Source organism: Saccopteryx bilineata, chromosome 8 (genome assembly GCF_036850765.1).
Source record: "Saccopteryx bilineata isolate mSacBil1 chromosome 8, mSacBil1_pri_phased_curated, whole genome shotgun sequence".
NCBI classification, from domain to species: Eukaryota; Metazoa; Chordata; class Mammalia; order Chiroptera; family Emballonuridae; genus Saccopteryx; species Saccopteryx bilineata.
This window is the reverse complement of record NC_089497.1, coordinates 55497065-55511055: the sequence shown is the minus strand read 5'-3', so window position 1 is coordinate 55511055 and position 13991 is coordinate 55497065. Positions and strand designations below refer to the sequence as shown.

The 13991-nt window shown below is 41.4% G+C and overlaps 1 protein-coding gene across 5 annotated transcripts in view; it reads right to left on the bottom strand.

The window, feature by feature from the left end:
- The window catches only part of IQCG (IQ motif containing G), a 66481-nt gene that overhangs the window by 17237 nt on the left and 35253 nt on the right, over nt 1-13991 (bottom strand). For all 5 annotated transcript variants that reach the window (XM_066241468.1, XM_066241469.1, XM_066241470.1 and 2 more), the window contains one exon: nt 4186-4267. In XM_066241468.1, coding sequence (XP_066097565.1) covers nt 4186-4267 — 82 coding nt within the window. The remainder of the gene's footprint in view (nt 1-4185; nt 4268-13991) is intronic.

Genomic DNA, 13991 nt, shown 5'->3' with positions numbered 1-13991 from the left:
TCATTAAATAGTGTCCATACAAAAATAAAAATCTTAAAAATAAAAAATTTAAAAAGAATGTACTTTGAATGCTTTCACAATGTATGGTAATATGTTGTCATATAGTTGTTTTTTTTTAATTCATTTTAGAGAGGAGAGAGAGAGAAGGTGGGGAGAGGAGCAAGAAGCATTGACTCCCATATGTGCCTTGACCAAGCAACTCTAGGGTTTCAAACTGGCAACCTCAGCATTCCAGCTATATGCTTTATCCACTGCGCCACCACAGGTCAGGCTTTGTCATATTATTAAGACTCTGATGACAAGCCATTAGGAGAAGGAAACACTATCAAAGGAAGACTCTAAAAGGTTTAAAGAAACCTTGTTAAAATGCCATTGCTACAACAACCAGTGGTAGACCTAAGGCTAAACTCAGATATTCACATTAGGACCTGGCTAAACCTCTAATGGAACTGGTGAAGACAAGTTAGTTCTTCACAACTCTCAACTTATAAGATTCTTCTAACCTGACCAGTGGTTGTTCAGTGAATAGAGCATCAACCTGGGACACTGAGAACCCAGGTTTGAAAACCAGATGTCACTAGCTTGAGTGCAGGGTTGCCAGCTTGAGCACGGGGTCATCGACGTGATTCCATGGTTGCTGGCCTGAGTCCAAAGGTCACTGGCTTGAAGCCCAAGGTCAGTGGTGTGAGCAAGTGATCACTGACTTGGCTTGAGCCCCCCAGTCAAGGCATCTATGAGAACAATCAGTGAACAACTAAAGTGACACAACTACGAATTGAAGCTTCTCATCTCTCCCTTCCTGTCTCTCTCTACTTCACTACAAAAAAAGAAAAAATTCTTCTATGGACTTTAGTTTCGCCATTGCTTTTTTGGAAACAATTCTAATGTCTATTATTTATCTCATACCAGCTTTGAGTTGCTTACAAATTTAGTAAGCATGCTTTCTATCAATATATCTTCATTTAATTCTTTAATGCATTTTGGACCATAGAGATCATCATAGTCATCTCAACCTATTTTCTTTGGTTCTCTCTGCCTGGCCCCTTCAAAAGGAAATGAGAGTCATCAAAGAGTGAAAGAAGTTGAGGGGCCTGAGTGAAGAAAAGAGCCAGATAACATTCAAAGTAGTAATAGTGTGGCCAGAGAAAAACAAAGTATGGCTTGGAGGATGGAGTAATTCAGGCCTGATTTAAGATAACATGCAGAGCTTCCAGGACAGCACTGAGCTTTCCAAAGTACAGTTAATGACCATGGAGGACAATGGGATTGCTGAATGAAGAACCAAAGAGTGAGGAATTAGTAATGCTGCAGTTGGCTGAGGGCCACTCAAAGTCAAGACATTCATGTGAAGCCAATTCTAAGAAAAAAAATTTCCTTCACTAGCCCCTATTAAGGAGGAGGTACAAAATGCTCTTCATCCAGCAAGAGAATACAAGTAAGGCACTATAAGAATCAAAGGGCAGCCTGACCAGGCGGTGGCGCAGTAGATGGTGCATCGGACTGGGATGCGGAAGGACCCAGGTTCGAGACCCCGAGGTCGCCAGCTTGAGCACGGGCTCATCTGGTTTGAGCAAAGCTTACCAGCTTGGATCCAAGATCGCTGGGTCGGGCAAGGGGTTACTCGGTCTGCTGAGAGCCCGCGGCCAAGGCATATATGAGAAAGCAATCAATGAACAACTAAGGTGTTGCAATGCGCAACGAAAAACTAATGATTGATGCTTCTCATCTCTCCGTTCCTGTCTGTCTGTCCCTGTCTATCTCTCTGTCTCTGTTAAAAAAAAAAAAAAAAAAAGAATCAAAGGGCAAAAGTTTGTACCCAAAATCACTGAGCACCATTGGGAAGATCCCTCTTACTATTGCAATAAGCTCATAGGGTTCCAGGACATCCAGCTTTGTGCCCTTTAACTCCTTCTATAACCATTCAAAATGAAAAGGAGTGGGTTTATCTCCTCTTGGTTACTACATCTACCCTCAATAATCATAGCAAAGCTGAAACAAGTGAAGGACTCTTCTTTATCAGCCAACCTTTTTCCAATTGTCCGGCACTCAAATCCTAAGGGAAATGAGAAGTCTTAGGCCCAATGGAGAAATAACTCCTCCTTGGCATCCTGTTTTGATAGTATCTCCCCAATGCTAAATACCTGAGTGGCGGCTCCAGCACTGGACAGGTTTATTGTACATGCTAAAGGCAGTAGGATGAGATAAGGGCAACTGCTTTAAGCAACTCTATGTTATGCCTGATCAGGTGGTGGTGCAGTGGATAGAGCATGAACCTGGGATGCTGAGGACCCAGGTTCAAAACCCTGGCTTGAGCGTGGGCTCACCAGCTTGAGTGTGGGCTCACCAGCTTGAACATGGGATCATAAACATGACCCCATGATCACTGACTTGAGTGTAAAGGTCACTGGCTTGAGCCCAAGGTCACTGGTTTGAGCCCAAGGTCGCTGGCTTGAGCAAGGGGTCACTGGCTCAGCTGAAGCCCCCCCCCAGGTCAAGGCACATATGAAAAGCAATCAATGAACAACTAAAGTGCTGCAACTAAAAGTTGATGCTCTCATCTTTCTCCTTCTTTGTCTATCTCTCACAAAAACAAACAAACAAAATAAACCGCTAATAGTGTTAGTCATTTTTTTTTTCTTTTTTTTTTTTTTTTGCATTTTTTTCTGAAGCTGGAAACAGGGAGAGACAGTCAGACAGACTCCCGCATGCGCCCGACCGGGATCCACCCGGCACGCCCACCAGGGGCTACGCTCTGCCCACCAGGGGGCAATGCTCTGCCCATCCTGGGCGTCGCCATGTTGCGACCAGAGCCACTCTAGCGCCTGGGGCAGAGGCCAAGGAGCCATCCCCAGCGCCCGGGCCATCTTTGCTCCAATGGAGCCCTGGCTGCGGGAGGGGAAGAGAGAGACAGAGAGGAAAGCGCGGCGGAGGGGTGGAGAAGCAAATGGGCGCTTCTCCTGTGTGCCCTGGCCGGGAATCGAACCCGGGTCCTCCGCACGCTAGGCCGACGCTCTACCGCTGAGCCAACCGGCCAGGGCCGTGTTAGTCATTTTAATAGAACTAACGTCTAACTGCCTAGGACCTAGGTTGTAGCCCAAACATTGGTTTGCTTAAAACTTGGATACATTTTCTTACTGAGGTAAATTAGATATAAGGTTAGGTTCTAATAACCATAAAAACTCAGTAAATCCAACTGTATTTAAAATACAATACAAATGACATTATTAACCCTAACCATCATGTATGAGAAGGTTCGTAATGTGCTTATTGTCCTCCAAGGACTATAGCAGGGGTCCCCAAACTACGGCCCGCGGGCCGCATGCGGCCCCCTAAGGCCGTTTATCTGGCCCCCACCGCACTTCCGGAAGGGGCACCTCTTTCATTGGTGGTCAGCGAGAGGAGCATAGTTCCCATTGAAATACTGGTCAGTTTGTTGATTTAAATTTACTTGTTCGGCCTGACCTGTGGTAGCGCAGTGGATAAAGCATCGACCTGGAAATGCTGAGGTCGCTGGTTCGAAACCCTGGGCTTGCCTGGTCAAGGCACATATGGGAGTTGATGCTTCCAGCTCCTCCCCCCTGTCTCTCTCCTCTCTTTCTCTGTCTCTCTCTGTCTCTCTCTGTCCCTCTCTGTCTCCTCTCTAAAATGAATAAACAAAATAAAATAAATAAATAAATAAATAAAATATTAAAAATAAATAAATAAATAAATTTACTTGTTCTTTATTTTAAAATTTGTATTTTGTTTTTTTACTTTAAAATAAGATATGTGCAGTGTGCATAGGGATTTGTTCATAGTTTTTTTTATAGTCCGGCCCTCCAACGGTCTGAGGGACAGTGAACTGGCCCCCTGTGTAAAAAGTTTGGGGACCCCTGGACTATAGTCTCCCACTGGAATGCTAGGGTGGAAGGGATTGTCTGAGATAAGTTCCCTGTGGGGAAGGAATGGGTGGTGTGGTTGGGTGAAATGGGAGGGGTAAGAACTAAGAACTCTCCCAGAGTTCTATGCTGCACATACTTGTACATCTTAGACCAACTCCCTAGTTACTCTCTTTATATTTTCAATAAAGAAATCCCAGGAGAAACAACAATCTTTCAGAGTCAACTCTTCTTTGCTTAAGAAAAAAGGCTTCAATATTGCTGTTTTAGCTTTAGTAACTTTTGGTGTTGCCCAGGAAATTCTTACCTCTACTTCAGCTTGCCATTCTTTTTTGACATTAAGAAGCTGTTTTTGAAGATATTTTATTTGTTTTCTTCCATTTTCCTCCCTAGAAGAAATAAGAATGACTTATGTTTAGAGCAGTGCTTCTCAAACTTCAGTATGCACAAGGACCACCTGGAGGTTAGTAACTAGATTCCTGGGCTGACTCAGTAGGTCTGGGATGGGGTCCTGGAATTTGCACCTCTAACAGGTTCCCAGGTGATGTTCATGGTGCTCGTCCATGGAGCACACTTTCAGTGACACTTTTTCAGAAATGATTTTAATTTTATTTTTTTTGAGAAAGAGAGAAAAACATCGATTTGTTGTTCTACTTATTTATGAATTCATTGGTTGATTCCTGTATGACCCCTGACTGGGGATCAAAAATCACCATCCTGGAATATTGGGAGGATGCTCTAACTAACTAAGCTACCTAGCCAGGGCCTTCAGTGACACTTTTATTAATTAATTTATTCTTTTGAGAGAGTGAAAGAGACAGAGAGGCAAGAAAGAAAAGAGATGAGAAGCATCAACTCATAGTTGAGTCACTCTAGTTGTTCATTGATTGCTTCTCATATGTGCCTTGAACGAAGTGTGGGGGGGTGACGGAGGGAGCTACGGCCAAGCCAGTGACCCCTTGCTCAAGCCAGCAACCTTTGGCTCAAGGCAGCGACCATGGGGTCATGTTGATGACACCATGATCAAGTCAGCAACCCCGCACTCAAGCTGGTGAACCCGTGCTCAAGCCTGTGACCTCAGGGTTTTGAACCTGGGACCTCATTGTCCCAGGTCGAGGCTCTATCCACTGTGCCACCACCAGTCAAGCCTTCAGTGACACTTTTTAAAAGACTGATTGTTTCAGTAAATTGAAGGAGGATTGTTTGGCTTATCAGTGCAGTATCGAAAATAGCTGCTGCTGCATTACTTATGCTAAGTTCTAGCTCTTGGGCAAAAGGTAACCCCCGCATCTCTCACTATACGGGCACATTTTCCCTGTGTAATCTATCTGTGGGCTCTTACTGTGGCACCATGCAAACAGCTTGTTCCCCACGCACCTTTTCTTTTCCTGACAGAGAGAGGGATAGATAGGGACAGATAGGAGGGAAGAAAGATGAGAAGCATCAATTCTTCGCTGTGGTTCCTTAGTTGTTCATTGATTGCTTTCTCATATGTGTCTTGAGGGGGGGGGGCGGGGCTACAGCAGACCGAGTAACCCCTTGCTCAAACCAGCAACCTTGGGCTCAAGATGGTGAGCCTTGTTCAAACCAGATGAGCCCACGCTCAAGCTGGCGAGCTCAGGGTTTCGAACCTGGGTCCTCTGTGTCCCAGTCTGATGCTCTATCCACTGCGCCACTGCCTGGTCAGGCTCCAGGCACTTTTTTTTGTTTTTTTGTGTGTGTATTTTTCTGAAGCTGGAAACAGGGAGAGACAGTCAGACAGACTCCCGCATGCGCCCGACCGGGATCCACCCGGCACGCCCACCAGGGGCGATGCTCTGCCCACCAGAGGGCGATGCTCTGCCCCTCCGGGGCGTCGCTCTGCCGAGACCAGTGCCACTCTAGCGCCTGGGGCAGAGGCCAAGGAGCCATCCCCAGCGCCAGGGCCATCTTTGCTCCAATGGAGCCTTGGCTGCGGGAGAGGAAGAGAGAGACAGAGAGGAAGGAGGGGGGGTGGAGAAGCAAATGGACGCTTCTCCTATGTGCCCTGGCCGGGAATCGAACCTGGGTCCCCCGCACGCCAGGCTGACGCTCTACCGCTGAGCCAACCGGCCAGGGCCTCCAGGCACTTTTTTTTTTTTTTTTTAATAATTTTATTTTTTTAATGGGGTGACATCAATAAATCAGGATACATATATTCAAAGATAACAAGTCCAGGGTATCTTGTCGTTCAATTATGATGCATACCCGTCACCCAAAGTCAGATTGTCCTCTGTCACCTTCTATCTTGCTTTCTTTGTGCCCCTCCCCCTCCCCCTTTCCCTCCCCCATTCCCCCCTCCCCCCCGTAACCACCACACTCTTATCAATGTCTCTTAGTTTCACTTTTATGTCCCACCTACGTATGGAATAATGCAGTTCCTGGTTTTTTCTGATTTACTTATTTCACTTCGTATCATGTTATCAAGATCCCACCATTTTGCTGTAAATGTTCCGATGTCATCATTTCTTATGGCTGAGTAGTATTCCATAGTGTATATGTGCCACATCTTCTTTATCCAGTCATCTATTGACGGGCTTTTTGGTTGTTTCCATGTCCTGGCCACTGTGAACAATGCTGCAATAAACATGGGGCTGCATGTGTCTTTATGTATCAATGTTTCTGAGTTTTTGGGGCATATACCCAGTAGAGGGATTGCTGGGTCATAAGGTAGTTCTATTTTCAGTTTTTTGAGGAACCACCATACTTTCTTCCATAATGGTTGTACTACTTTACATTCCCATCAACAGTGTATGAGGGTTCCTTTTTCTCCACAGCCTCTCCAACATTTGCTATTACCTGTCTTGCTAATAATAGCTAATCGAACAGGTGTGAGGTGGTATCTCATTGCTGTTTTGATTTGCATTTCTCTAATAGTTAAAGAAGATGAGCATCTTTTCATATATCTGTTGGCCATTTGTATTTCTTCCTGGGAGAAGTGTCTGTTCATATCCTCTTCCCATTTTTTTATTGGATTGTTTGTTTGTTTGTTGTTGAGTTTTATGAGTTCTTTGTATATTTTGGATATTAGGCCCTTATCTGAGCTGTTGTTTGAAAATATCATTTCCCATTTAGTTGGCTTTCTGTTTATTTTGTTATCAGTTTCTCTTGCTGAGCAAAAACTTCTTAGTCTGATGTAGTCCCATTCATTAATTTTTGCCTTCACTTCTCTTGCCATTGGAGTCAAATTCATAAAATGCTCTTTAAAACCCAGGTCCATGAGTTGAGTACCTATGTCTTCTTCTATGTACTTAATTGTTTCAGGTCTTATGTTTAGATCTTTGATCCATTTTGAGTTAATTTTTGTACAGGGGGAGAGACTGTAGTCCAGTTTCATTCTTTTGCATGTGGCTTTCCAGTTTTCCCAGCACCATTTATTGAAGAGGCTTTCTTTTCTCCATTGTGTGTTGTTGGCCCCTTTATCAAAAATTATTTGACTATATATATGTGGTTTTATTTCTGGACTTTCTATTCTGTTCCATTGGTCTGAGTGTCTATTTTTCTGCCAATACCATGCTGTTTTGATTGTCGTGGCCCTATAATAGAGTTTGAAGTCAGGTATTGTAATGCCCCCAGCTTCATTCTTTTTCTTTAGGATTGCTTTGGCTATTCGGGGTTTTTTATAGTTCCATATAAATCTGATGATTTTTTGCTCTATTTCTTTAAAAAACGTCATTGGAAGTTTGATGGGAATTGCATTGAATTTGTATATTGCTTTGGGTAATATAGCCATCTTGATTATATTTATTCTTCCTAGCCAAGAACAAGGTATATTCTTCCACCTCATTATATCTTTTTCAATTTCCCTTAACAATGGTTTATAGTTTTCATTATATAAGTCCTTTACATTCTTTGTTATGTTTATTCCTAAGTATTTTATTTTTTTTGTTGCAATCGTGAAGGGGATTATTCTTTTGAGTTCCTTCTCAGTTGTTTCATTGTTGGCATATAGAAAGGCTATTGACTTCTGTATGTTAATTTTGTATCCTGCGACCTTACTGTATTGGCTTATTGTTTCTAGTAGTCTTTTTGTGGATTCTTTGGGGTTTTCGATGTATAGGATCATATCATCTGCAAAAAGTGATACCTTTACTTCTTCTTTTCCGATATGGATGCCTTTTATTTCTTTGTCTTGTCTGATTGCTCTGGCTAGAACCTCTAGTACCACATTAAATAAGAGTGGAGAGAGTGGACAACCCTGTCTTGTTCCTGATTTAAGGGGGAAAGCCTTCAGTTTAGTGCCATTTAACATGATGTTAGCTGATGGTTTATCATATATGGCCTTTATTATGTTGAGATATTTTCCTTCTATACCCATTTTGTTGAGAGTCTTAAACATAAAATTGTGTTGTATTTTATCGAAAGCCTTTTCTGCATCTATTGATAAGATCATGTGGTTTTTGTTCTTTGTTTTGTTGATATGGTGTATTACGTTAACCGTTTTACGTATGTTGAACCATCCTTGAGATTCTGGGATGAATCCCACTTGATCATGATGTATTATTTTTTTAATATGTTGTTGTATTCGATTTGCTAGTATTTTGTTTAGTATTTTAGCATCTGTATTCATTAGAGATATTGGTCTGTAGTTTTCTTTTTTTGTGCCATCCTTGCCTGGTTTTGGTATGAGGGTTATGTTGGCCTCATAAAATGTGTTTGGAAGTATTGCTTCTTCTTCAATTTTTTGGAAGACTTTGAGTAGAATAGAAACCAAGTCTTCTTTGAATGTTTGATAAAATTCGCTGGTATAGCCGTCAGGGCCTGGACTTTTATTTTTGGGGAGGTTTTTAATGGTTTTTTCTATTTCTTCTCTACTGATAGGTCTGTTTAGGCTTTCTGCTTCTTCTTGACTCAGTCTAGGAAGGTTGTATTTTTCTAGGAATTTATCCATTTCTTCTAGATTGTTGAATTTAGTGGTATAAAGTTTTTCATAGTATTCTACAATAATTCTTTGTATATCTACGGTGTCCGTGGTGATTTCTCCTCTTTCATTTTGGATTTTGTTTATATGAGTTCTTTCTCTTTTTTCCTTGGTAAGTCTTGCCAAGGGTTTGTCAATTTTATTGATCTTTTCAAAGAACCAGCTCCTTGTTCTATTAATTTTTTCTATAGTTTTTCTGTTCTCTAATTCATTTATTTCTGCTCTGATTTTTATTATCTCCTTTCTTCGGCTGGTTTTGGGTTGTCTTTGTTCTTCTTTTTCTAGTTCCTTAAGGTGGGAAGTTAAGTGGTTCACTTGGGCTCTCTCTTGTTTGTTCATATATGCCTGAAGTGATATGAACTTCCCTCTTATCACTGCTTTTGCTGCATCCCATAGATTCTGATATGTCGTATTGTCATTTTCATTAGTCTGTATAAATCTTTTGATCTCTGCACTTATTTCTTCTTTGACCCATTCATTTTTTAAAAGTATGTTGTTTAGTTTCCACATTTTTGTGGGATTTTTTTCCTCTTTTTTGCAGTTGAATTCTAGTTTCAAGGCTTTATGATCAGAAAATATGCTTGGTACAACTTCAATTTTTCTGAATTTGCTGATGTTGTTTTTGTGGCCCAACATATGGTCAATTCTTGAGAATGATCCATGTACACTGGAGAAAAATGTATACTCAGTCACTTTGGGATGAAATGTCCTGTAGATGTCTATCATATCCAGGTGCTCTAGTGTTTTGTTTAAGGCCACTATGTCTTTGTTGATTCTCTGTTTGGATGACTGATCTAGAGCCGTCAGCGGTGTATTTAGGTCTCCAAGTATGATTGTATTTTTGTCAGTTTTTGTTTTAAGATCAATAAGTAGCTGTCTTATATATTTTGGTGCTCCTTGGTTTGGTGCATATATATTAAGAATTGTTATGTCTTCTTGATTCAGTGTCCCCTTAGACATTATGAAATGGCCATTTTTATCTCTGAGTACTTTTCCTGTCTTGTAGTCAGCATTATCCGATATGAGTATTGCTACACCTGCTTTTTTTTTGGATGTTATTTGCTTGGAGTATTGTTTTCTAGCCTTTCACTTTGAATTTGTTTTTATCCTTGTTACTTAGATGAGTTTCCTGTAGGCAGCATATAGTTGGATTTTCTTTTTTAATCCATTCTGCTACTCTGTGCCTTTTTATTGGTGAGTTTAATCCGTTTACATTTAGTGTAATTATTGATACTTGTGAGTTCCCTATTGCCATTTTATATCTTGCTTTCTGTTAGTTTTGTGTCTTGTTTGATCCTTCTCTTTCGTTTTTCTATCTTTTGTTTTTATTTGGTTGTATTCCATACATCTTTCCTCTGTTGCTATCTTTTTTATCTCATGTGCTTCTGTGGTGGTTTTTTCAATGGTGGTTACCTTTGAGTAATGAAAAGGGTCCCTACCCTGTTCATTGTAGCGAACTATTTTGTGAGTACTTTTGCACTCCATCGTCCTTTGCTACTGTTAATCTCCATCTTCTCCCCCTCTTTCTTTTTGTTGTTGTCACAGTTTAAATTTGGTTTTATTGTGTTCTTCTTGGAGCTTTTACTTGTGGCTCTGTTTTTTTTTTGTTCTTTGTATCTGATTGGAGAACCCCCTTTAGTAATTCCTGGAGTGGGGGTTTTCTGATGATAAATTCCCTCATCTTTTCTGTATCTGTGAATGTTTTTATTTCTCCTTCATATTTGAAGGATAGCTTTGATGGGTATAGTATTCGTGGCTGAAAGTTTCTCTCTTTCAGGACTTTAAATATTGGGGTCCACTCTCTTCTAGCTTGTAGAGTTTCTGCTGAGAAATCTGATGATAATCTAATGGGCCTTCCTTTATATGTTGTATTCTTCTTTTCCCTGGCTGCCTTGAGAATTTTTTCTTTGCTGTTGGTTTGTGTCAATTTCATTATGATATGCCTTGGAGTAGGTTTGTTGGGGTTAAGAAAACTCGGTGTTCTGTTTGCTTCTTGAATTTGAGGCTTTAGTTCTTTCCACAGGCTTGGGAAGTTCTCATCTATTATTTGTTTGAGTATGTTCTCCATTCCATTTTCTCTCTCTTCTCCCTCTGATATACCTATTATTCTTATGTTATTCTTTTTGATGGAGTCAGATAATTCTTGTAGGGCTATCTAATTTTTTTAAATTTTTGAGTCTCTTTCTTCTTCTCTCTGTTGTGCCTCAAGTTGCTTGTCTTCTATTTCACTAATCCTCTCTTCTATCTGACCTGTTCTATTAGCTAAGCTTGTTACTTCGTTTTTCAGCTCGTAAATTGAGTTTTTCATCTCTGTTTGATTTGTTTTTATAGTTTCAATTTCTTTGGACATATATTCTTTGTGTTCATTGAGTTGTTTTCTGATCTCCCTAAATTGCCTTTCTGTGTTTTCTTGTATATCTCGGAGGATTTTTAGGATTTCTATCTTGAATTCTCTGTCATTTAGCTCCAAGGTTTCCAATATATTAAATTTTTTCTCCATAGATTTTTCCTCATCTAGCTGTGTTACCTCTCTTTCTTTTTTATCCATGATATTCGATTTTCTCTTCCTTAATGGCATCTGAGGGTGGTTTTGTTGATAGTATTAATGAGATTTTATAAAGAATAAAAAGTTAAAAAAATAAAAAAAAAGAGTTGTTTTTTTTAAAAAAAATTAATAATGAAATAAAGAAAAATAAAATAATAATTTTTAAAAAAAGGAAATTATTCCCCCCCTCCTTTTTTCCTCTCCTCTCCCCTTTTTCTTGAGAAAATCTTGTGGTGAACTGTGAATTATAACAAATAATGCCTGTGATGGAGGTCCTGAATTGGGGAAAAGTAATAAAGGGGCAAAAAAAAAAAAAGGGGGGGGGCGGTATGGACCCTCAAGAAGCAAATAAGGAAAAAATTTGGGTCAAGAATAAAATGATTTGCTTTTAGGTGTTGGTTGTCTAAGAGTTATGATGAGAGGAATAAGAGGAGAACAGAAAAATGGGGGGACAAATTAAAAAAATACTATTGTATTTAGTGGAACAAGAACTAGATAAAATGGAGAGCCAGGGATGGGAGCACTGCTAGTGAGTTAAAAAGGTGAAGTAAAAACCCCCAAAATGCCACAAACATAAGTTTGAGTCCCAGATAAGATAATTTGTTTGTTATTGAGGTTTGAATGAGAGGAGATGTAAAGGAGAAAGGAAGAAACTAATATAGAGGGAGAAAAGAAAGAGAGAGAGAGAAAAAAAGAGGGAACCACTAAAAGAAGAAAAAAGAAAGGAGAGAGAGAGAGTTAAGGGTTTTGGAGTGCAACCCTCATAGAGAGAAAGGAAGAGGAGAAAAAAGATAATGGGAGATGTAACACTTATGGGTAGTGTAGTTCAAGGAGAGGAGAGAGTAAGACCGGCAGAGAGTTAATCGGCCAAATTGGAGGAGGAAAAAAAGTATCAAGAATGAAGATAAGAGAAACAAACGAACAAATATAATAAAATGGGATAGGTTATAAAGTCTGCAGATTATTCTTGATTTTGAGAGGTTATCTTCTTGTTTTTTCTTTTCTCTCCCTCTTCCTGGTCGGTGACTCTGTACCCCGGGTTCTGCCCCTTTGGCATGCTCAGGTAGAGGTTTGCAGTTGATAAGTCTCTATGGCAATGTCATGTATTGTGCTTTAGTCTCGTTGGGAGTCAAGGCTCATTAGCATTCATAGGCTCCAACAGTGAGAGAGTCCGTGTTCCTGGAGCCTTTCTCCTAGTCTTTCCTTCCTCAATTAGTAGCCTGATAATCCAGCTATGGGGTTGTTGCTGCCTCTGCCTGGATAGTAAGAGGTTCAAAGAGCTGGCAACTCCCCACTCTATTCCCACTCAGCACAGGGCTCTGGGTAAGGCTCAGTCATTCAGAGCTGCTAGCATAATCAGGCGGGCTTTCCGCCCACTCAAAGACCTCTGGCTCTGCCACTCTGTCCGGTAACACAGGCAGGCACCCACTTCCGGGGTGCTTGGAGGAAACTCTCATTCACTATCTGCGCGCGCAGACCAGGATATCTGGCCAGTAGTCTCACGCTGTGAGTGAAACCCCCAACCGCATGGAAATTTGCAGCGCTGGAATTCGCTCTCGCTCCGTCCCCGTGTGCGGCTTTTGCAAGGCGCTGGGGCGGCCCGAGATTCCGCTTTTGCCCACACAAAGGCCCCTGACTCTGCCCCTCTGTGCGATAACACGGGCACGCACTGCCGAGGCACTCGGAGGAATCGCTCACTACCTATCTGCACGCGCACACTAGGATATGGGGCTGGCCGCGTTTCCCTGAGTGAAACCCTCACCAGCATGGAAAATTTCCACTGTTGGAATTAGTTCTCGCTCCCTCCCGTGCGCGGCTTTCCCAGGGCGCTGGGGCTGCCCAGAGATTCTGCTTTCGGCCCACAGAAAGGCCTCTGACCCTGCCTCTCTGTGGGGCAACACGGACACCCACTTCTGGGGCTTAGGAAGAGATCTCTCGCCCACTAACTGCGCACCAACCAGGAGAACGGGTAAAATGGCTGCCCCGCTTGTCTTTCTTTGTTTGGGTTTGGCGCGAGTGTTAGCTTGTATTGCCCGGCTTGCCACAGGAACAGTTTTTCCTCCGCTAGGATCTCCGTGCCACAGCCTGGTTCGGCCTTTTGTGCGCGGCCTGGATGTATTCACCCCCTTTGCCCGCCTCAGTTTCTATATTCACAGTTACCAGAGAAAGCCGCCCTGTTTAGGTTAGTGAGGAAGGCGGAGCATTTCTTACTCCCTATTTCCTTCAGGATTTGGTTATATATTTAGCCAATTTTTCACTCAACCATACCTTCGGGTGTATTGTGAAGCATCTGGAGGCTCCAAGTATAGGTTTTTCTGTTTCTGGTTGAAGATCTTGTTGAGTTTTGGGGGAGATTTATCGGTATCGCTTCCTACTCCGCCATTACTCTCTCCAGGCACTTTTTACCTAATGTTTTTAGTACCATTGCTAACTCTTGACTGAATCATTATTCACTATAAAAAGTTGTAAAAATGATGACTTGTAATTCTGTTGTTCCTTATAAATTTGTGAACTGGCATTCTTCTGCTTTAAAATAAAAAGCTTCCCTTTTTCTCCCCCCTACATATAAAATAAAATAAAATTAATAAAATAAAATAAAGTAAATAGCTGCTGCTGAGAAAAACTAAGA